The sequence below is a fragment of the Tiliqua scincoides genome, chromosome 10 (assembly GCF_035046505.1).
Source record: "Tiliqua scincoides isolate rTilSci1 chromosome 10, rTilSci1.hap2, whole genome shotgun sequence".
Taxonomy (NCBI): Eukaryota; Metazoa; Chordata; class Lepidosauria; order Squamata; family Scincidae; genus Tiliqua; species Tiliqua scincoides.
The window spans coordinates 9486993-9511676 of NC_089830.1; the positions used below are offsets into that span (position 1 = coordinate 9486993).

Sequence of the window (24684 nt, forward strand, 5' to 3'; positions counted from 1 at the left end):
GTGTGGAGGGGATGAGAGTGGTGGGCTAGATGAACTTCTTCTTCTGTTCTTTCTCTCTTCCCCTTTCTTTTCCCAGTCCAGGAACAGAAACAGACACATTACCAAATAAGAGGAACACAACATTTGGTACAATTGTGTGCTGGGAGATCTTGCACTGCCCCTGAAAGGGGCCTGCTGTTCACTGATGCAGAAAATGCTGAGCATAACTATCTCTGTTTGGCCATCTACTTGTGCTCAGACTTGAGCACAAAGCTACAAGAGCCGGCACATGAAGCCAGCCAAGAGCACTTGCTGGATGCAGTGTTGGTGATGATGCTGTCACCGCCAAGCGAGAAGTGACCCTAAATGGTGCCTCTCTTCCAGTTCCTTATTTGCTAGCATTTTTGTTCAAATTTTGTTGTTTTAGGGAGATGGTGGAGATGCCCTTTAGGAAGACCCATCATGTGTGCTCACAGGTGCAGTCGAGGTGGGACAAGCAAAAAGTGGATCAGGATGGAATTCCTAGGAAATTTCTGGATTATTTGCAGTCACTTGGCAAGGGCTTCTGACTCCCAAATGCTTTACAATAGCAAAAGTAAAAATAATTTTCCCTCCCTACTTTAGGTTGTTGGAACCTGATCTATAGTAATTTATTTATAGGTCAGCACTGGTAAAGGCAGCTCATTGGGGGAGCCAATATATTATGGCTAGAGGTATTTAAAAACAGTGTTATTGAGGCTGTAATCCTATTTTACTCCCCAGAAACTCACTTGTAATGATGGCTTCTGGAATGCAGCAGGTCATTGACATGGCATCTGGCTTGGTGGTTGTTGCTGGGGTTTTAGCAAAAAGCTTGCAGTGGGCTTGCAAAAATGGGCTTGCAAGTTGGAGAGGATTTATCCTAGAACAGCTCCTCTCCATACTTCCTCCTGTCTTTCAAATGGCAAAGTGAGAGATAGGAGGATGACAATAGCAGAGCAACTCCATCATCACTGCAAAGTTATAGGTAGTCCATCCCCCTAAAGTGGTGCTATGGAACCAGGATCACATTGTGGCCCATCAGAGGGCTGTCTCTAACATGCATCCAACATGCATCCATATACCTGCAAGTACTCAAAGCACAACTGAGCGTACAGTGTGTTTTACAGGCCATATTAAACCTTTACTGCTTTTAAGGCATGTTGCAAGGTCCAGGCTGTGGCCAAGTTTCTTGGTAATCTAAATAGAAAATGCGACTGCTTTCCCTTTATCTCCTGCATAATGGCCTATTGAGAGACTGTTTAAGCATAAAGCATAAAGGCTGCTTTAATGTGTTTGAGTTGCAACAATTCTATAGATATGATTGTTCCTGCCATTGTGAGATAAGGCAGCCTGTTTGACATTCTTCAGGTTCTGTTTTGATTTTTTTTTTTAAATTTAAAGCAGACTGTTAAAGACCACTTCAGAACCCTGTGTAGGAGTGCCAGCCTTTGCAGAGTGGTGAATGAAAAGTCCAACTGGGGGTGAAAAGCAATTGGCAATGCGTAGTAGTGGCTGGGAGTGGTATAAGAATAGAGGTTGACGGAAGATGTCCCCATTTTCACCTCTAAAGTGCTGGATGGTGGGAGTAAGCCCCTCACTGGCCCAGTTCTGCACCAGCTGCATACCAGTGCCACGCTAACCACCAGGGTAGAAAGACCAATGAAAAGATGGACCTAGTGTGTGGCAATTGAAGCAGTGATGTTGCTAGAGAGGTGCAGGGAGTGTGGGTCGCACTGGGTCTCACGCACAGGGGTTATGACCCTGCTATTGGCCAAATTTTTTTAAATCTTAGTATTTTCAAATAATACCATCATGTTATATATCAATTGATGTGTACTTTCATGCAGAATTCAGTGAAACAGACTGGGTTGAAATACCTCTATTCTATCTAAAGTTATAGCCCAAGAACCAGTGGGGGTGGGGTGATGGTACATCACTATGCCCACTACCTGGGGTGTTGCCCCACCCACTGCATGGGAGGAGATCCATCACGGGGGTGAAGTGCTGACCCCCCATACTGGGTGATGCAAACCCTAGTGCAAACCCTGGGTGATGCAAACACTGAGTTGAAGGCCAACTCCATGCAAGGAGTGTAATTAGGAAAGTGATAGAAAGTAGCCCTAGTCAGGCAGATGCTCCACAAGCAGTTGGCCACATGGTTGTGCGTTATTTCTCCTGTTGTATAGGAGGTCCCATGCTGGCTTGCTGCACCAATGTGGGTTGAGTCTCTAGTCCATTTGATTGCATGCCCTTTGCATGGTTCTGCTGTGCTAGGTCCTTGTAGATGAATTAAAACTCAGCTCCTTCTGGAATTGGATAAACAGAGGAACCAGGAATAGTTGTGCTTTTGTCAATGGTTGGCCAATGTTTTGGAGCCCGTTCATGCTGCTCATTTGACACTCTTTTTCAAAAAGTATCTGAGTAACGAAATAACATACATAATAATAATACTGGTATTTATATACTGCCTTTCTGGTCATCGATTACTCCTCTGACTTTATTCAAGGCGGTTCACATAGGCAGGCTATCTCTAAACCCCCAAGGGGATTTTTACAGTAACAGAAAGGTTCTGTCTTTCAAGAACTGCACAACATTTCAGATGGACCTTTCACGGTTTGGTCTCACTTCTGGCCCCCAGTTGCCTCCCACACTGGCTGACAAGCAGCTCCTTCATCTCTCACTTGAAGGGCAGCCAAGATGCTTCTTTGCTCACGCCAAAAAGCAGGTGGAATAACTCGGCTCAGCTTGTCAGCTGCTTCAAAGTCTCGCCATTCACGGAACTGCCGGTGGCCTCGAACTGGCGACCTTCAGATGTTATCTTCAGGCTAACAGAGGCTCTACCCTCTAGGCCAGACCTCCTGCCCATGGTGCTCATACATGGTGCCCAGAAATGCACAGGGATCTACAGGCTGCCAATGCGGTGTGGGCAAGACAGGCTTGTGCCACTGTCAGATGGAGATGTGCCGGACCATCTGGTAAATGGCACATGTTTTTTTCCTAAGGGGTAAAGCAACTTGTATTCTGGGGTCCAAGCAGTTTGCTCAAAGTGTGGTTATATTAAGTAATCAGTGTCTGCAAATATCCTTATTTTTGCAGGAATGTGTATTTTCTAGACTGAAATGCTGCAGATTTTCGGAATTTGCTGGGGTAGTACCACATTGTTCAAGGGCCCAATCCTATCCAACTTTGCAGCTGCAATTCACCCCTGAGGTAAGGGAACAAATGTTCCAATATCTTGAGGAGGCTTCTGTGACTGTCTTCCTAATACAGGCTGCAGTGCATGCCCCATTGGCATGATTGCACCGTCACTGGAAAATTGGATAGGATTGGGCCCTAAGACTGCAACTGAATGGCGACTTACCTGGGAATAAGTCCCACTGAACTCAGTGGGACTTCCTTCTGAATAGGCATGCATTGGACTGTGTGGAAACCTGCTGCACAGCAGTAAGAGTTATATAGCTAAATGAACACAATTGTGGGCCAAATGAAAGGCAAACTGAGCATCTCGGAAGCATGGATATACTTTTGGGTGTAGAGATCTGTCCACAAAGGAGGAGGTAGAAGAAGAGTGCCTAATGTTGCACCTGCATTGGGTCTTGGATGTTGCTGCTGCTCGGCTAAAGGGGCAAATGGTGGCACATAAGATGCTAGGAGGAATCTTCTGGATTAGACTCACATGCTGTTTCTGACAGTGACCAAGCAGTTGCCTCAAAAAGCATGGCATGAAGGCAGTGACTGCTGCTATTGCTGATGCTTCCCAGTAACTAGTGTTTGGAAGTATCTTCTTTGTGGAGGTTCTGTTTTGGTAGTGTGGCTGAGTGGTGTCACTAGGTGTCACCCAGTGCAAGAGGCCAGTGTGTCAACCTTATGATGGACCACCTTCCATACAGTGGGTGGGGCAATGCCCTGGGCAGTGGGCATGGTGATGTACCGTTGCCCCACCCCTGCTGGTTTCTTGGCTATAATTTTTTGTTAGAGTAGCAATATTTCAATGTGGGTTTTTTCATTGCGTTCTGCATGAAATTATGCATTGATTGACATATAATGATGGTATTACTCAAAAATACCGGGATTCTAAAAATTTTGGTCAATAGTGGTGTCACCCACCTGTGCATGTTACCTGGTGTGGTTCCTTCTAGTGTTCACACTACAGAAAACTAGCCTCGAAAATATGTCTGGATTTCAGAATAGTCCAGATTTTGTTTATCCGGATAAGGCAGTGGTTCCCAAACTTTTCAGCTGATGGCTCCCTTAAAATATTGGGTCATTGACTTTGGCTCCCCATTAGGGGTATAATCATATATTGTATAGGGCGGCAGGTTTTTTGTGAGGATTCCATGGCTTCCCAAGGAGCCATGGCTCACAGGATAGGAACGACTGGGAGAAAGGTAATATACCTGTATTCGTGCTATCTATGCAATTGGCACTTTAGCATAGAGTGAAAGAGACAGATTCCTGCCCTGAGGAACTCCTGATTTAGTTACTGACACCAGGGAGACTACTTTAGGGGTGTGCAAACAGAGGGTAAACTGGAAGCATGTAACTGCTCTTTTGCTTCTCTGTTTTGGTGTGTCAAGAGGCCTGTTGCTTCATCCTGCAGAGAATATTTCTGTTTCTTATGCAACAACCATCTTCTGTCCAATTTACAAAAGTATATTCTTTTCTCAAGACAGCTGCTGGGGGAAACTTGCCTGTCTTGCTGGTTGCATGGAGAGGAAGAAGAGCAAAGTAACTTAATAAAATTTTATTTATTAAGCTTTTATAATAAAGCAACATTGCAGGCTCACCAGCTCCACTGTTACAAATTCCTGAGAGGCAGCCAGCATCAGACGGGTTTGTAGCCTTTCAGAAGAGTCAAATGATCAGAACTTTGATGTGGCTGGAGTAAAATGTGTGAACTAGATCTGGTTTTGGAATTTCCAGAAAGCAAGATTCTGCCTCTCCCACCTGACTCTTAAATGCGAGACGCCTTCTGTAATTACTTTGTCACGTACTACAATAATGTTTCTTTTCTTGGGACCAACCCAAATGACACATAGGCTTGAGCAAAGCTTCAAGTTCTCCAGAAGGCTTCAACAGGCTCTGTGTTGAGCAAAGCAGGAAGGGTGTGAAGAAAGTTGCTTAAGATCCAGCCTGGTGAAAAGTTTTGGAGAACTTGATTAACTGGATTGTGGCTCTTGGGGATTTTTTTTCTAGTGGACCCACACAGCTCCCTGTGACTTTTGCATGGCGTTCCTTGTATTAAAATGCCAAGGCGAAAGCTAAAATCTTGGCTAATCTTTGTTTTGATAGCTACGAGTTGTTAAATAATGAACAATACTTACTCCTGTCTTGGTCTTGAATGTACACCTTGGATCAAAGCCGTGGAAATGCAGTCAGCTGCTCCTCAGAATTGTTTCCATTTTTATTGAAGCAACTGCAAAGGATTGTGGGAGCCATGTCGAGCACCTCAGGAGGCTTCTCAAATGGATCATAGCATAGAGATAAAACTTGGCTAGCAATTAACATCAACAATGTAGAATTTTGTGCAAGAAGGGATGTGTGTGCATAGGAAGGGAGGCCCTGTAGAGCAGAGCCTCAGACAGGAAAGGTTTCATTACATAAGCTTCATAGAATGCACTTTGGAATGGTCCGAGTACATATTATATATTGTTCCAGGAATTGTTACAACAACCCTGCATGATAGGGCTTAAGAACGTAAGAAGAGCCCTGCTGGATCAGGCCAAGGGTCCACTGAGTCCAGCTTCCTGCATCTCACAGTGGCCCACCTCTGGGCCTGCCTCTGGGAGCACTCAAGGCAACATGATACCTGCATCCTGTTGCCACCCCCTTGCGTTTGGCATTCAGATGCAAGGTTACCTCTGTAGCAACCATTTTTAACCACTGTGCCTTGGCACACTGGTGTGCCATGAATGGTCTGCAGGTGTGCCGCAGGAGTTTGGGGGAGGGTCATTTATTAGTAGGGCCATTGGGGTATGTGAGCCCCCCACTAACAGCATGGTGTGCCTTGTCAATTGTCAAAAAACTGATGGTGTACCTTGGCAATTCTAGTACCTTGTCAGTGTGCCATGAGATGAAAAAGGTTGTAAATCACTGCTCTAGAGAGAGAGGTTACATAGAATCATAGAGTTGGAAGGGGCCTAATACGTCATCTAGTCCAACACCCTGCCTTAGGCAGGAACCCCACTTAGACTAGAGCAACAGGTGCTTGTTAGGTTACCTCTAAAACCCAGAGGTTGCATATGGTTGTCATGGCTTGGAAGCTGCAATGAACTTTTCTGCTAGAAACCTGCCCAGTCCCCTTTTAAAGTCATCTAGAACAGATGACTTTAAAAGTAATCTAGAACAGATGCCATCACCACATCCCGGGGCAAGGAGTTCCACAGATTAATTATGCGCTGATATGTTGCTATTGCCTGTTGCACATGTGGGACCTGCGCTTAAATTACTGTTTGCTTTACTTTTTGTGCAGCCTCCAGCTGTTCCTGCAGATGGCGGGGAGGCGGGGCTGGAATTTGTCTAGAATTGGGGAGAAATGGGGGTGAAGCTTGGGGATTTCATTAAAGGCTCCCCTATCTCTTCTTTCTCCCCCCCCCCAAATAAAAAATAAAAAAAAATTAAGCATGATGTGGGAGTGGCTCACACTGTTATTTGTGCCTTGACAATTCCCTTTTATTTCACTGGGGGAAAAGTTCAGATTGGCACAGGAAGAGAGGGCAGCCTGAAACTGTGAGTTTGCATGTGGGCAGGGAGAGGCTGTGTTTGTGCAGGCGGTGTGTGTGTGTGTGATCCAGCAAGATCCAGCCTTGACTACACTTTGAATGGCTGTAAAAATACCCATTGAAATTACTCCAGGATGTAAGTGCATATTTTCAAGGGTGAAGAGCCCAGGCTGTGTGTTCCCAGCAGCCCTTGGGCAGGCATCAGACTGAAATTAAATGGACAGTGATGTATGTTTCGGTCTGTGCCATCCTCAATTTGGGACTGAATGAGGAGTAATAATGGGGGAGGGGGGATTGTTCTGGAACAGGATGCTATAGAACTGGGAAATGGTCCACGAGAGCATCACTAAGATGATCGCAGGGCTGAAGCATCTTTCTTATGACGAATGCCTCCAGCATTTGGGAGTTTTTATTTAGAAAAATAAAACAGCTATAGAGGTGCATGAGCAGAGCTTCTAAAATCACTCATGGTGTAGAGCAGGGGTCTCCAAATCCCGGCCTGGGAGCCAGATGCGGCCCACGGCAAGCCTCTTTCCGGCCCATGGAGAGCCTCTTGTCTGTCGTACACTTGGTCTCACTCCCAGGGTTTTGGGTGCTCAGAGTTGTTGGTTCTGAACCCTACAGCCCTCAAAGCTCCCTATTCGGTAGTACTGCCACCACCCTGTAAGAGCCAGTGTCTCAGTCCAGGGAAACAGAGACCCTCTAGGCTTAACTATATCCCTCATAGGCACTGAGTACTTTCTTTACTTAAAGTCTCAGTCCTCAAGTTACTAGTCCACAATGAGGATTTTTGGTAGCTTGCTGAATGGCTAGGCAGGGTTCTGAATCTTTGTCCCCAACAGACAATGAACCAACATGGTAAAAAGATTTTTACTTTATTAAGTACATAGGGTTACAAAAAGTTACAAAAGGCAGCAAATGCTAGAGGCATAAGAACTTCTAGGAAACATATCAGCATAAAACAACAAAGCTAACTGGCTAACTCTATTATTCTCTGACTCTCACCTGGGTCAGCTTCTTTTGTAGATCCTCAGGCCAGTTACCTATGGCCACATGGTCCTGGTGGGGCAGGATGTGCACCCACCACCTCTCTCACCCAGAGACAAAGACCAGAAGACCAAAGACTCTGTCCTCTGGAAGTGGGGCTGGAAGCTTCCCCTCTCAGCTCTTCCCTCCCAGCTCTTCCCTTCCCCCTGGAGATCTACAGCTGCATTCCATCCTTGATGGGCGTCTTTCTGGCTGCCTAGGTGCTACATAATCACCTTCCATTGAATTGTAAATCCTTGCAGCTGTGGCTGCAAGCCACTTCTGTGTTACTGTTTTAGCTTGGTTCAGGCTTTACATGTTACTAGGCCTAAACTGTACATATTCATGACATTGTCCCCTCAAAGCTTCTGGCCCACTTGACTGAACATGATTGGAACTGTGCTCTGGTTGTATCTGGAGGGTGTTCTAAGGGCCAGAGATTGAATGAATGAGCCCATTCATTCATTTATTCACTCATCTAAGTTCCATCTCTAATTTATATAAATTTTATATTTAAATTTTTTTCTGGCCCTCTATACCTTGCCAGATATTTGATGTGGCCCTCTGGCCAAAAAGATTGGAGACCCCTGGTGTAGAGAAAATGAATGGAGCCCCCTTTTCCTCTGTATCCATGAGCACCAGTCATCATCCAATGAAACCATCAGGAGATTCAGGACAGAACAAACAATAGTACTTTCTCACACAGCATCCTTAATAACACAAGCCTACAAAATTGAGGGTCAGAAAAGTTTTCCCCAAACTTTATGGTGGTTTGATATGAATCTGGGGTGCCGATTCCAAAAATGGCATCCGTTTTGCCCTATCACGTCTAGCTTTGGAGATCTCGTATAGCCTCTTTAGTGAATGGTTCAAGCAGCTTCCTCATGAGGAAGCTGCTTGAACCATTCACTAAAGAGGCTATGCTATTTCTCCAAAACTAGAGGCGATAGGGGAAAACGGAATGAGCACCCCAAATATACCCAGGAATTGGTGTAACATTTAAGGAAGCAAAATGTGTGTTGGCCTGTATTTGACTTTTGACTGAATTCATGATGCAAAACAGGTATTAATGTGTGTGGTGTTTGAGACAAGCATTGGGTGTTGGTGTAAACTGATTCATTCATTTGGTTTCTCAGCAGGCTGTGGCCTTGTCTCTTAACAGGTGACAGGGATCAGAAGGAATCCTCCATGGAGCATCATCCAGAACTGGATGCTTCCCTCCTTGAGAGAGCTTTGTGTCTCTGTGGCAAACGAATGGAATGATGACACTGATCTGCTGACTGCACCTTGCCCTGGTTCTCTGTGGAGGAATAATGTACTGATGGGATGTACCTAACAGGTCTTTAAGAAAACCTCTGTGTCTGGACTTGGATGCTATCAACGTCATACAGTTCATACCAAGTGGTCCCCATGGACCAAGAGATTGGCATGGACTCCTTGCTGGACCTCAGTTTCCTGACAGAGGAGGAGCAGAATGCCATTGCAGAAGTCCTGCGGAGAGACTCGCAGCTCCGGATATTGGAGGAGGGACGGATCAGGTGAGAGAGCCAGTTGTGCACCAGTAGCCTGATCGCTATGGGCTGAGAGAACTGACTTCATACTTCACATTGCTTTGAATTCTAGCTTGATCCCTGCAGTCTCCCGTTCTGGGTGCAAGTGCTTCGAGAGTCTGGGACTGCTGGGAAATGACCCATCTCCACTGGAGTAGCTTTGGGGCTGTCCTTTGATTACACAGGCCAACACACATTTTGCTTCCTTAAACGTTGCACCAATTCCTGGATATATTTGGGGTGCTGATTCCAAAAATGGCATCTGTTTTGCCCTATCATGTCTAGTTTTGGAGACATGGCATAGCCTCTTTAGTGAATGGTTCAAGCAGCTTCCTCATGAGGAAGCCTACACCATGGTTTCTTCATGAGAAAGCTGCTTGAACCATTCACTAAAGAGGCTATACTAGATCTCCAAAGCTAGACATGATAGGGCAAAACGGATGCCATTTTTGGAATTGGCACCCCAGATTCATATCAAACCACCATAAAGTTTGGGAAAAATTTTTCTGACCCTCAATTTTGTAGGCCTGTGTAATTTAGGGAACTACAGTATGGTAGGAATGTTGAGAATGGTTTCTCCCTCCCTCCATTCTCTTGTTCCTCCACAGTTGAGTTTAGATTGCAGGTTCTGCCTGGCATGTATAATTCATCAAGTTCTCCTGCATACCCCTTATTATGCCACTCATGAGCTGCCAAGCCCAGGATTGGAGTTTGTCTGGCCTGCCCAGGGACACTTGAGCCTCCCCCCCCCCCCCCCGCTGTGGGAGATTGGTGGGAGACCAGAGTGGGGCAAGGCCAGAGATCTCTTAAGGGGACCTGAGCCGGGCGCATTTCCTCTTTGCATGTGGATGTGCAAAAATAACTGACACGCACTGAGTTTTACTGGTCACCTATTAGGGCCAGGTAGGAATTTCTTCAGTCCACCTAGATTAACCTGTGGTGAGCAGGTAGTGCTGGTTAGAGGGCACAAACATGGCCTTTCGTGCACACCTTGGGGCAGCAAAGGCAGGACTGAACCCATTTCCAGCCCTTAGAGGCCCAGCGGCACAGGGACCCAGATGGGTAGTCCTGGGCCAGGACTGTGGGGGCTGCCTCAAGGGCTTAGTGGCACGAGGTGGCCCTATGTGTAGTCTGGCTGCCCCAGACCCTTGCGGGTTGACGAGGATAAGCGGCACCACCTGAATAGGGACAAAGCTTGAGTCAGGTACATGCCTGGCCCAGGGGACAGAAGCATTTCTGGTGCCTATCAACGTGCCAGCCTCTCTGTACTACAGGCACTTCGCTGCCACGTGAGCTGCAGGTCTCAGTGTCTCTTGTCTCACTTTCCTGTAACTTTATTAACAAAGCAGCCCATTCTCCCATATCTGTTGTCTCGAGTGTTCATTGGGCAGTGCACAGAGAAAAATGAATAGGGACCGTGGAAGAGATGTGTTGCAGCTCTCATTCATATGAGTATGGCCTGCACAAGAGAACTCCCCACTGCAGTGTAGGAGGGGGTTGTACTTGGACTGTACTGGCCCTGCAGCTTCCAGAGGTGCACACACATTAGCCTACAGCATCAAAAATCAAAAAGTGGGTCTTAAAGAGCCTCAACAACCAAAGGTAAAGAGAAATGCAAAAATAAATCCAGGATGTGGTTTTTGCATTCCTGTTGCCGTTTGTTCTTACACAGGTCAGCTTGTTATTGTGCAGGGTGCTTCAACCCACCACTTTCTTGGTACACTTCCTGCACCTGATGCAACAACCACCCTTAAGCAACCAAGCTCATGTCACAATAAGCCGGTTGGGGGCCTTTTCACAAGCAACATGAACATCACCTTTTCACCTGGAAATGAGTCATTTCTGAATGTCACCCTTACAAACGGGTCACATTTCAGTTGTGTGTCTCCATGGCCATTGTGTGTTTCTCAGGCATATGCAGTCCTTCCTCCTAGAATTTCAGGGTGAATTTTCCATAATAAATACTAAATTTGCACAACTGCACCTACGTACCAGTACTCATGCTGTACATAATCCATTTGACGCAGTCTGCTTCCTTACAAGACTGTAAAAACTGTTGACTATGGTGAATCGGCACTGAGATGCAACAGAGTAAATTCAGTACTAGAGAAGAAAGAAGGTCCAGGAAAGGTTGAGCAACAGAATCCCATTTATATTAGAGTTAAAATTAGTATTTGGAAATATTCAGTTTTCCTACACCTTCAATTCTGCAGAATAAGAAATTTGAATTCCAAGTTTCTCTCTCAAAATATAGGTGCTATAACCTTTATTGGCACCTCGTCACTGTTCCAATTTTGGCAAGCATAAAATATGAAATCCAAACCATCACCCCATGACATCCATCAAACACAGATATAATCCATGGATTTTTCACCTGCGGTTTTATTTCAGCGCGATGAGAAAGGCCCTTTCAATTAACGGAAAAAAAGTCATCAAGGGCAAGGGCAGCCAGATGACAATCCATCAGTCATTCTCTCTCCAAGCACTTAGAATAGCTTCACTCCAAGGCAAGCAACCCCTCCCTTCCCCTGAGCATGTGAAAGAATGCTAAATGGCAGTGATTATCACCTCCTCCATCACCCCCTCCATGCTGCAGCTCTTGGTGAAGGGAGGGATTGCTGCCTCGGAGTGAAATTTTTCTAAGTGCCTGGAGAGAGACTTTGTCTGCTTGATGCATTACAAAGGCCAGCAAGGCTGTTTTTAAATCACTGAGCAAATTGTTTTTTAAATGGATTTGCTTTAATGCGATTTTTGCCATCCAGAATGAAACCCTCGCAAATAACAGAGACTCAACCTGTACTGTCCAATTTGTATCCAATTTGGTAACAAAATATAATTTATATTGGGTTAGTACACACAAGGATTCAGTGAATATTGTGAAAGCGTGTTCAAAGAACATGCAGTGACTTTACAGCATCAAATTTTGCATAGGAAGAGGTCTTCTCAACTCCGGTCCAGACCAGTCACAGAGATGTTGCCAATCTTCACTGGTTAACACAGTTTTCTACACCGCCTTCCCAACCCCACTACTGCACCCACCCAAAAGTAAAGGGCTAAGCAACCCCAAACAATTTGCAAATCATACAATGAGATGTGGTTTGTACAATTCTCCACAGTAGGCTGTGTGTCTGGCCACAGTAGATTTTGCTCCTCTTCAGGGGTGGGAACATTTTGCAAGATTTTGTAGCCATAGAAAGGTGGGAACAGTTCACAGGCTGGTCTAGCCAACATCCCAGTTCCCACGGTGGCCCACCAGCTGCCTCTGTGAAGCCCAAAAGCAGGAGAGAAGGGCACATTTCTCTCCCACCATTGCTCCCCTGCAACTGTTATTCAGAGGAATGCTGGTCCTAAACATGCAGTTTCTATCTAACTAGGATCAATAGTCATTCATGTACCTGTCTCCTTCCACAAATTTGTCTAAGCCTCTTCTAAAGCCATCAAAGCTGGCAACCGTCACCACTTATTGTAAAGCTGAAATCCACGGTCTAATTAAATGGAAGGAGGAATGTCTGGGTTGGACAGCTCCATCCACTTGCAAAAGGGAAGCATTGTAATATGAGAGAGCAATATCAATGGAGAACCTTGGCCATCACCGAGTTCTGTGGAAGGGCCACTTTGAAGGTAGGACCCCCACATTCTACATAGTGGGCTACCAGCAGGACACACTGCCCCAGTCACCTCTTCATCCCACTTCTATCTTGTTTCTGAGTTGGCAACATCTGGGGACAGATAATTCTCCATGGTGGGTAGATAAAGCTTTGGGGTTCCAATGGCTAACCCCTAGTGTATATGGTTGGCCTGCTTTTCTGTGGATTTCAGTATCCACAGATGCAGTGTGTGTGGCTGGAGGGCCTCAGATGACCTGGATGCAACCGGAAATCACTTCTGGGTCACACTGGTGAGTTACAGTCGTGCCTGGCATGTCTTCCTGAGGTCCTCTAGCTGCAGATTTAATTACCTGAGGAATCTGGTATCAGTGAGGGATCCTGGAACCCTGAATACCAAGGGCTCACTGTTGTATGTCACCAATAGCGTATAGGTTGTTTTAATAGTACAGGTGGAGCCTATTTATCCGCAATAGTTCTGTTCCATGACTCGGCGCGATTAACAAAAAATGTGTTGTGCTAAATTCCATAGAGTTAAGCAAACACGCTGCAGCCTGACACTTCTGGATGGAAGGAAACTAAGGCAGCTGTTATCAATCCCCTCCCCTCAGCTCCATACTCAGCCCTCCCCATTGCCAGCTGCCCGGCTTCTTTCACATGGGATGCTGAACTTTTAAGAGTCCAGCCCTATGCTTTTCTACTCAGAAGTAAGCCCCATTGTAGTCAATGGGGCTTACTCCCAGGAAAGTGTGGAGAGGATTGTAGGCTAAATCTCATGCTTTGCTTGGTGGGAAGGCTTGCTTTTGTCCATGATAGCCTGCACCATGGGGGGGGGGGTTGCTTGTGTCGGTGATTGCCTGCACCAACTCAATGGGGGGGGGAATTTGGCTGGGTTTTTTAAAGCAATCCCCTCTGTTGCTACCACACCTGCCCCTGTGTGAGTGACAGTGAGTGAGTGAGTGAGAGCTCCACCTTGCTGCATGTGTTCTGGCTACAGAGATTTTCGCCTCCCCCTTCCCCTCTTCAGCCTCTTTGCTGGCTCAGGGGCTCCAGGAGTGTTACTGTTCCTTTGCAAGGGGAACCTCTTCCAGGGCTCCAGGGCTATTTCCCTGCCTGGGCGAGACAGAGCCTTTTTGCAGTGGTTTGGGCTGCCTGGAAATGGAGGGAGAGGACAGTGCAGGGCAAAGGAGTAAAAAAATCTGTGGATAAATAGGCTGCACCTGTAATTCTTACAACTCTGTAAGGTAGATTGTTATCCTCGTGTGGTGAGTGAAGAGATGCTGAGACTGGGGAGAAAAGTAGTTTGCCTAAATTCTTGCAGTGGGTTTATGGTAGAAGTGAGATTTGAACTGGTTCACTGCTCAGTCTCCTGACTTTGCACAGACCTGTAATATATTTCTGATTAGATGTAATTCTCTTATTGCATTGTAAAAAAGAAAGTTATGGGTGGAATTAATGTCATTCAACATGTTTAGAAACTGCAGTTCCCTTGGTTTGTTGGGTCCCAGCAGGAGCACTCTGGAAACAAAGATTCATAGAACCCCTGCAGCCAGCTTCTATGCACCCAGGAGGACCATGTTGATTTCTCAGTCAACAGACCCTCTCCATCATGTTATAATTTTTGGTTTGGTTTGAAAAAAAAGAATTTCAAAATGTATGAAGTGGAATGAAAGTCTTCTATTTAAAGGGGTGGAGGTGGGAGTTGATCCTCCTGGGCATCCAAAGTACCTCTTGGAATATGACACTTCTATTCAGGCCTAACACCCTTGGGCAGCTGCCTCGTGCACCAGTACAAGGCCTGCCTGCTAATGACTGCAGTGTGCCATTGGGCTTGGCTGCCATTTTTCTCCCACAGTGCCCCTGACTTAGCCATCATTCAGAGGCACTGTGGGGAGAAAAAGTGGTGGTCTATCCCAGAAAAAAATGTTGGCAACTATTAGTGGGAATGCCATTTCTTCCCACAGTGTCATAAGAACACAAGAAGAGCCCTGCTAGATCAGACCAAGGGCCCATCTAGTCCAGCTTCCTGTATCTCACAGTGGCCCACCAAATGCCTCAAGGAGCACACAAGAGACCTGTGTCCTGGTGCCCTCCCTTGCATCTGGCATTCTGAGGTAACATACCTCTAGAACCAGGAGGTTCCACATACCCATTATGGCTTCTAACCTGCAGTGGACTTTTCATGCATCAATCTATCTAATTCCTTTTTATTAAAGGCACCTAGGCCAGACACAATCACCACATCCTGTGGCAGAAGGATGCTATGTTGGAACACTGTGGAAAATAAAATAGCAGCTGCAGAACTCCCTTTGCTACTGCCTACATTGGAGACGGAAGACCCTCTACTGAGGCTGCCTCCCCTCACAACTTTATGGGAGCTCACATATGCAATAGAGCACCCACTAGAGAGCTGGTGCCACCTCAAGCCTGGAGCCGGCCCTGTTTATGTGCCTCAAAACAGCCTATGAGGTGGCATTAAAAAACTTCATCATCTGTACTGTATTGTAAAAATGAAAAGAAAATCTCTCAGTTTTCCACCCCAGCAAACAGACTGAAATGTGGTTGCCAACTTTTGAAATGCAAAATTCTGGTTCCTAAGCAGAGCCCTTTGGCGCAGGGGTGATGTGCGCCTAGAGTGGGGCCAGGGAAAGAGGAGGGTGGAAACAGGTGGATCCCCCAGCGTGTTTTGAGTGAGTCTGGGAGTGGATTCCGGTGGCCCTTCAGGGAGTGGAGCACGGCACAAAATCTGTCTCTTTTCCTCAGGCTTATTGCTAGGAAGACAAACAGTTGAGGAGAAAGTAACCAGCTGTGCCTCTCACTCTTCTGGCAAATGGCCCAAAAGTGACAGGGCTAAACTGGCCAGGCTGGTTATGTTTTTTTGTCTCTTCAAACTTGGCCACTCTCTCCCGAAACCTGTTCACAAAGAGTACAATTTCTTTAGCTAGAGCAATTGCAGATGTCACCAAGTGCCACAGGGACATATAATTCACCTGAGTAAGCACATGTTTTCTGCAAAAAGATGAAGGAATTTATTTGGAGAAACATGTTTGCTCTCTGAATTTTGAGTTCTTTTTCACAGAATGGTCAAGCAACACATTTCTGTTAACACAGGCCTACAAAATTGAGGGTCAGAAAAGTTTTCTCCAAACTTTATGGTGGTTTGATATGAATTTGGGGTGCAGATTCCAAAAATGACATCTGTTTTGCCCTATCACATCTAGTTTTGGAGATATAGTATAGCCTCATTAGTGAATGGTTTAAGTGAACCATTCACTAAAGAGGCTATGCCATGTCTCCAAAACTAGACGTGATAGGGCAAAATGGATGCCATTTTTGGAATTGGCACCCCAAATATACCCAGGAATTGGTGTAACGTTTAAGGAAGCAAAATGTGAGTTGGCCTGTATAATCTGGTCGTTTAATTTTTCTTTCGCCAATAACAGCCAGGGAGGAGGACCATAACCCTTTATCTCCACCCCAGTCTGGATCTTTCCACCCATCCCCGGCAGCTGCTGTTTTGGAAAAAGACTTGAAGTAGATCAGTCTAGTTTGTACCCATAACCCCCTTTTGAAAGTTGCATTTCCTGAAGAAGTGAATGACCCTGTAATGCCCAGCAATGTTTTGTACTGCTGAGAATCTGCCCTGGGAAGAATTGCTTCCAACCTGTCTGCTTCACTTCCCCCTTTCAATGCTCAGCAAACTGCGTGAGTCTGTTTCTGATCCCAACTGGCTGAAGATCCTGTCTGGGGACTGGTTCTGCGATGTCCGCTCCAAGCGACACCGTCACAACCACCTAGGCGCGGACATTGTCCGGGCTTCTATCCGCAAGAAGAAGAAGCCCAAAGGTAAGGAGTGGAGCTGCTCTAGTTTTATGCTGTTGCTGCTATCTAGGGAGTAAACACATTTATGGCATTTAGTTGCCTTGCTGGAGCAACTAAAGGATCATTGTCAAATCTGGGATCCTGTTTCCCACAGTGGCCATCCAATGGTGTGTACACATATGTATACACATATGTATAGACACATAATATACAATGTGGGTCATACTTATCTGTGGGTTTGGAACCTGCAGATTTGACCCAACATGGGTTCCAAACCTGCCCCTGGAGGGCATTGGTCCTCAAGGCACGATTGGAAGTCCCATCTGGTCCTGTCTGGAGGTGTTCTGAGGTGCAGGGAGGCCATGCGCAGCCTTCCTGGGCCTTAGAAGGCCTGCCAGAGGTGTCTGGAGGATACTTCTAGTTTGACTAAAAATGGAAGTGTCTTTCAGAAGGCTCCAGAGACCTTAAAAAAAAAAGCTATCAAGGCGAAAATTCTTTTGTAATTCTGGGAGCACCCCATGTAACCCCTCAAGTTGTGGTGCAGTCACTTAGGCTAAGATCCCCTAGTGTAAATAGACATGTAAGGAAGAAAAATAGGGTGGGAAGGAAAGTTAATGGAAGAAGATGCCTCAGAAAAGCCTGAAGCAAGGTATCACAAAGGGAATGGCCTTCTCTTGTTGCTTATCTCCAGTGTCTGGTATTCAGAAGTATACTGTCCCTGTACATGGAGGTTCTATCTTTCACTTGAGGTACAAATTGAAAAAAAATCATACTTGCTGAAAAAGATGCAACCTTCTCTTACTTACTTACTTTGGTAAACCTTTATTGGCATACAAAAAGTCCAACGACAATAACAAATATAACAAGGCAAAGAGATACAACTTTATCAGCTATCAACTTCTGGCCTTTGCCATAGAAACTGCCGCCAGAAATTCCGCCACCAAAATGGTGATGGAAGGGGAATAATCACTAAGAAGGATTGGGAAAGGATCAACAAGAGAAGCAGGAAGAGAAGAAAGAAAAGGGCCAAGTAGGTGGGACCTGAAACCTTCTCTTTAACAAAGCAGGTGAGCGGAATCTGAAGCAACAAGGCAGCTTTGGGGACCTGGAGGTGATCCATGAGCCCCCAGCAGAGGAGGACAAGGAGAGCATCTTGGAAGCACCAGAAGCTGTGGATGGGTGAGCAGCTTTGGGTGTGGAAGGGAGTGTGCCTTTTTGGTTGAAAAGACCAGTACCTTCAGGCAAGTTTTGAAACAGTTGACAGTTTGTGGGCAGGAAAGAAAAGCAGAGCCTCAATGAGGAAAGAAGGAAGGTCTCCTGAGAAGGCAGTAGATATTTATACTACTTCATCACAGCTTATGCTGGGCTGGTTATAGTCTGCAATTTGGGATCTAACCAAGATCTTGGGAGTCACAGAGATTCTTGCTGTTCTAAGCAGTGTTAATTTCTGGAGCTGAGCTAGTGTAATTTGCTCAAGACCAAGATTGATGATGTTGAAGAAGAAGAACCTTTATATACCACTTTTTAACAGGAGTGGTTCACAAAGCAGTTTACATAGTAAAATAAATCAGTAAATGCTTCCCTGTCCCCAAAGGGCTCACAATCTTTAACAAAAAACCCAAAGAGACACCAGCAATATCCACTGGAAAAGACGCCATGCTGTATTGTTTTTCTAGCATAGATAAGGGCTTAGGAAAAAGGTGGACGTGAGACTTGAATCTGGGCTTGTCCAGCTAAGTCTTGGGTACGTCATTCCACCAGGCTTCCATTCAAGTAACCATAAGATTTCAGAGAGTCAGATGACTCATTAAATGTAGTTGTTTCATCTAGGTTGATTGTAAATGGATACCAGAATTGTCTGGCAGCCCCAGATTTGGTCAGGTGGATCAACCAGATCAATGTTTACAGAAAGAAGCTACAGTTGGAGCGAGTGGAGAAGAAACACCCTTCAGTCACAGAATGAGTCTTGATATACTGCAGTGTTACAGAACATGAGCCCTTCTGGATCAGGCCAAGGGCCCATCTAGTCCAGTTTCCTGTATCTCACAGTAGCCCATCAGATATCTGGGAGCACACAAGACAACAAGATCTCTGTATCCTGTTGCCATTCCCTTGCATCTGGCAGTCAGAGATGGCCTATCTCAGGGCATGTAAGCTGTGATGTACATTTCCTCCATAAGTCTGCCAGGTGCCATCACTGCATCCTGTGACAAGGAATTCCACAGGTTAATTACACACTGGGTAAATATTTTTTCCTTGCAAGGAAACTTTTAGGGCCACTTTTCATGTGTGTGTGTGTGTGTGTGTGTGTGTGTGTGTGTGTTCACTGAAAACACACACACATTTTGGAGGAAAAATCCATTATGGGGTACAAGCCATGATGTGTATGCGCAACCTCCTGATTTTAGGAATGGGTTAAGTCAGAATGCCAGATGTAGGGGAGAGCACCAGGATGAGGTCTCTTGTTATCTGGTGTGCTCCCTGGGGCATTTGGTGGGCCGCTGTGAGATACAGGAAGCTGGACTAGATGGGCCTATGGCCTGATCCAGTGGGGCTGTTCTTATGTTCTTATGTTCTTATGAAAAATTAACTGTTAAGGTTTTGAGAAACATGGTTGCAAAACACAGGTACACCTGGGGCAGCATGACCTGGAACACTGCCCAATACTCTTGGTTCTGCCACCTCTGAGCTGCAACCCCTCCCCCCCCAAAAAAAACAACCCCTTACTTGTGTGCTGCCCTGAAACCTGGAAATCTTGCACTTCTGGGTTTCATGGCAGCACATGAAGAGCATAGTAAGGATGGGAATGATTTGCTTCTTGCTTGAGCAAATGCAGAGAGGATGAGTCCGGCTTACATTGGTGGCAGGTTGCAAGGAGGCGGCTGCAGACTTGGGGTGAAAGGCACCCCAAACCCATCACCTCCTCAGACCCCTTGCAGTGTGTCACTGATGCAGTTTACATCAGGTGGCTGCATGGATGGGCTGACAGTGGGTACACATGTTGGGGAGCTGTGACTGGATGCAGCATCTGTTGAGGTGTGTCATTGATGTCAAAGCTAGGCTTTCCTTTGTGTCATGCGTGAACTGATTCTTAACCTTGGCTGGTCAGGCTCTGCATATCCCAGGTCTGTCTGGAAGCAGAGCCTCTAAGTAGCAAAATACCAAAAGAACTCTCTTCTTTCTTTTCCTTCATAGGCTCCCCAATAAACCTGTTACCCAGCTGTCCCAGCCTGAAGATACCCAGGTGAGTCCCTTTGGTTGAGAGGCCCAGCCTATGGCTTTTGTTGTCCTTGGTGTGATGGCAAAAACTGTTACAAAAACAACCCTTTCTTTTACAGAGGGCAAACTTATATTGCAAATATTCTGGGTTTTTTTTCCTGACGTCTTGGCTGCAAAGCAGCAAACCCTGGATCAGTGCCTAGTGCATAAACAGCCACCTTTGGTCCCTTTCCTCAGCACAGGCTGCTGTCTGTGGCTATAGTTCTCCAAGGCTGTTTTGCAACCTGGCTACCAGAGATCCTTGCAGCAGGAAATACCAGGAAGTGAACCTGTTTGTTTGTTTGCATGCAAAGCAGGTACTCTGTGCTGTGGACCCCTGCTGCTGAGTAGTCATAACTGCAACAGCTTTTTTTTATTGTCCTTGTATCTTGTAAGTCCTTTAAAATCTTCCCTCCTCCTATCAGTGAAGTTGCCCAAATCTTCAGGGGATGCTGGACTTTACGTGCACAACTTTTATCACACAAGGCGACACCTATCAGTGTTTTTGAATGAAGAAATGTTTTAGTGAGTCTGGGGATTGATGCTTTGGCTGTCACCATCGATGCTGTATTGACAAATGGCTTGGGTTGTGCAACTCCATGTTCTGAAGGGGACAGACACTGTCTGGATTTGCATATGCAAATAAAAATCAAAATGCATTTCCACAGCGAGGTTGTCCATTGCCAATGAACCCAGCATGTTGCTTATTTTTTTAGGTGGTGGTCTTGTCTTCACAAGATGTGATCCAGCCTCCAGAGCTGATGACTGAAAATGAGCTAGGTAAAAGTATAGAAGGGGAAAAAAGCCAAACCACAATATACACAGAGAGCTTCATTATATATGTGAGACAGCACATGTTATGGGGGTAGGGGCTGCATAGATACCTTGCAGTAGAAGAAGATTTTTTTTTTTCAGGATTTTACACCTTGAATACAATGTACAATTCTGAAGATGTTATTTTCATAACTGGATCTGCTTTTGCTGGTCCTGGGAAGGGACAATGGAGCTATGAGATGTTGGTTAAACCTCACCTGAAGTACTATATCTAATTCTGGACAACTCAAGAAAGATGCAGCCAAACTGGAGCGGGTTCAGGGGAGAGCAGCGAGAATTATCAGAGGGCTGGAGAATAAGCCCTATGAAGAAAGCTTGAGGGAACCTGAATGTTCAGCCTAGAGAAGAGAAGTCTGAGAGGGAATAGAATAGTGCTCCTCAAATACCTGAAGAGCTGTCATATGGAAGAAGGAACAATTTTGTTCTCAGCTGCCTCTGAAAGTAGAACTATATCTAATGGGTATAAATTGCAAAAGAAGAGATTCTGATTGGACATCAGGAATAAATTTCTGATGGTAAGGGCGGTTTGGCAGTGGAATGGATTGCCGAGGGAGGTGGTGGATTCTCTCTTACAAGAAATCTTCAAGCAGTGGTTCATCAAGCACCTGCTGGAGATGCTCTAGGACAGTGGTTCTCAAACTGGTGTGTCGCGACCCACCAGTTTGTGTAACACTTCCACTGTCCCTTTAAGGCGGGTGAAGGGGGTGCTTTGCACTTACTTTCAGAAGGCAGGGCTGCAGCAGGCTACAGGAGGTGCAGGCAGCCCTGCACAGCACTCCCCGATGCTTGGAACTTTCACTAAAAGTGGGCGCAAAGCACTTCTGTTTTTCAGGAGGTGCTTTGCGCCCACTTTTAATGAATGTTCCAAGCCTCAGGGAATGCTGTGCAGGGCTGCGCAGGGCTCCCTGCACTTCGTGTAGCCTGCTGCAGCCCTACCTTCTGAAAGTAAGTGCAAAGCACCCCTCCTTGCCTCCCTTAGCGACATGATCCTGGGGATCGCGTCGCTGCCCTAGCCCCTCCCCCGCAAGAACTTACTGAGGGAGTAAAGCTCCCTCAAAGTTTGAGAACCACTGCTCTAGGAGGATTTCCTGCTCCAGGCAGGGGTTTGGGTAGACGACCTTTGAGGAACCTTCCAACACTATGATTCTATGCCTGCAATCCGAACCACACTTTCCTGAGAGTAAGCTCCATTGAACAAAATAGGACTTACTTCTGAGTAGACCTGGTTAGGATTGTGCCCTATGTTTCAAAAACCCATCCATTGGCAATCCTGCTCCACCCCTCAGAACATCTCAGATTTCACCAGGTGGTAGTGAAAAACTATAAAACCAATTCTGAATCAGAAGGACTAGAAGTTTAGAAAGAAAGCCTGAGGCTCTCAAAATGTTGGAATTCTATGCCTTGTAGTAGATTTAGGCTTGCTTAGAATTACTGGATCTAGATACTTCCACCCATAGATTTATGGTGAAGCAGAGACATAAATTGTTGGAGGCTCTAGGTCAGTTTTCTTTAATGCCATTATTTTTATTGCAGACAAAAGCAACTCATTTAGCAGCTTGAGTTCAGAAACTGGGGAGGAGGAACAGCAGACCAACGCAGCACCAGCCATCAAAGTTACAGTGCAGGTATGATAGCAGAGAGAATTGCTTGGCAGTCTGCGACAGGCTACCTTGACCACTATGTAAGTCGAGACCTGGTTGGATGGATTGACACAGGTAACAAGCTAGCTCATCCCTATTGATGGGACATATAGTTGAAATTCCTGCTCAGTCATGCACAAACAGTGTGGCAATTTTTCAGGCCCAGTCTAAAAAATGAGTCTAACTATAGCCTGTCTCATAGGGTTGCTTGTGAGAATGCATGACATGCATGCATACATGCATACAATGTTAAGAACCTTGAGTCTGTAAGGTGTGTGTGTGTGTGTGTGTGTGTGTGTGTGTGTGTGTGTGTGTGTGTGTGTGTGTAATCGAGCCTTGCAGATTGAGCTTTGTGGGCGTTGTCTAGTCTGCAGTACCAACCTACCCCAACATGCAGTTGGTTGACCTCAGGGCTGGTCCATCCATGAGGCCAACTGATGTGGTTGCCTCAGGCAGCAGATTGGTGGAGGGCATATCTCTGTCTGCATACTCTCTGCTGCCCTTTCTACTTGTTCCACTCCCTGGATTGGAAAAGGAAAAGGGGACAGAATGAAAAAGGATATGTGAAGAGGAGAAGAGGAGAGTGCTGAGCTGGAACTTTAGAGAGTGGGAGGAACAGAGGCTGACACATCATTAGGTCAAGTGTGCAGCCTTTGGCAGGCTGCCTTGGGTGTCTGGAGGTCATGGGCCAACCCTGGCTAAGCCCAAGAGCCAATCCCTTTCCATCAAGTCCTGTAAAGCCTTAAGCCTCAGAACTTGCTCTTCAGTCTAAGTCAATGTTGCTCAACCACTGGCACTTGTGGTGGTACTTGAGATGGTGTCTGGTGGTACTTGTGCTTTTCACACACTCAGAAAAGCCCTCCCATCTGCCCTGAGACTTTTATGGGTGCTTGTCATGTTGTATCTGGCCTCCCAATGACATCATCAGCAGTTACTTCCAGTAGGTGAACAATGCAGAGTGGTACAGCAGGGGACAAATGTTGGGAAACGCTGGTCTAAGTAACTGGTCTCAGGTGTGAGGATGATGCTGTCTAAGTACAGGCCTGCCCAAGGGGTGCTGCCCCTGGTATGCAAAGCAAGCTGCACCTGCCTCACTGACTGTCCCCTGCTTCTGACCCCCCACCTTGTGCTCGTGGCAGAAATGGCTGCTGCTGACTCCTCAACTCTAGCAGCAGTTCTGGCCTCAGCCACTGCAACAGTGACTCTGATGGCTGCTCCTCTTCGGCACTCAAATCCGTGGGATTGCAGTATAGCAAACCCCTTGACTGGTCTGTTTGTTCGTAGAGTAATGGGGATCTCAAAAATGGCCAGGAAGAAGCTTCGGGTTCTTCACCCCCAAAGGATGATGTGAGGAGTCCCCGGAATGAACTGCTGAACACCAGTTCCTCATACTCAAGTCTCAGTTCGTCCACGGTATGTGCTGGGATGTGTTTATGTTTGGCTCCGCGATGGGGCAGCCTTGAACATGATGAACAAAACAACAGAGCAGCAATGGATATTCCGTCCCTTGCTCCACTTCCCTTTTAGACTTTGCTTCTCCACATTCTCGTTCCTCTAGGGCTGCAGTTCTCAACCCTTTTGCCCTTTGCAGAGTCTTGGGGAGGCCTAGAGCACTGGCACATGTGTAGAGTGATAAAGTCCAGATGCTGAATACCAGCAAAGAACTGGAACAAGAGAGCCACAAACAGGGAGGCTGGAGGGATGGCTGAGCAAACCAGACGAGGGGCTGATGGTGGCCACTCCTGAAGCCCCTGAAGGGCTCCTAGGAGCACACTTGGAGAAACTCTGCTCTAAGATATCCTAAATTCCTAGATTGAGAGAGTGGTTTTGAACTCAAAACTGGAGCTGAGGAACCAAACTCTTTATTTGCAAAGGCAAAAAAGGAGGAAGACCAGGTGAGAGAAAAGAAACTGTGCACAGAAATGGAAACAAATGTTGCTTTGATTCTAAAATTTGCCGCAGGATAGTCATCCAATCAATAAATATTCATTTCTCAAACCTATTCAGCCCAGCTAAAAATTGTGACTGGCCCCTCTTCCCACCCACTGTCTTGAATCAACTGCGCAGTTCAGATCTCCCATTCCGAGCGTTAAGACTGGCATCCCTCCTCCCCACATGTTCACATCAAGGCTGCCCATTTTAGTGAATGCAAAGAAAACAAATGCTGTAAAGAACATGACTTTGTATTAGATGCTTGTGGGAATTTTGTTCCCTGTTTGCTTGAGAT

At 46.1% G+C, this 24684-nt stretch overlaps 1 protein-coding gene across 5 annotated transcripts in view; it reads left to right on the top strand.

Annotated features, from left to right (window-relative positions):
- Nucleotides 1-24684, top strand: part of SYTL1 (synaptotagmin like 1) — a 42114-nt gene that overhangs the window by 4446 nt on the left and 12984 nt on the right. For 2 of the 5 annotated variants that reach the window (XM_066638985.1, XM_066638987.1), the window contains exons 2-8: nt 8885-9286; nt 16601-16749; nt 17790-17904; nt 19921-19969; nt 20700-20763; nt 22351-22442; nt 23742-23870. In XM_066638985.1, the coding sequence (XP_066495082.1) occupies nt 9120-9286; nt 16601-16749; nt 17790-17904; nt 19921-19969; nt 20700-20763; nt 22351-22442; nt 23742-23870 (765 nt within the window). In that variant the 5' untranslated portion in view covers nt 8885-9119. The remainder of the gene's footprint in view (nt 1-8884; nt 9287-16600; nt 16750-17789; nt 17905-19920; nt 19970-20699; nt 20764-22350; nt 22443-23741; nt 23871-24684) is intronic. The other 3 variants (XM_066638984.1, XM_066638986.1, XM_066638988.1) reach the window with 2 other exon arrangements.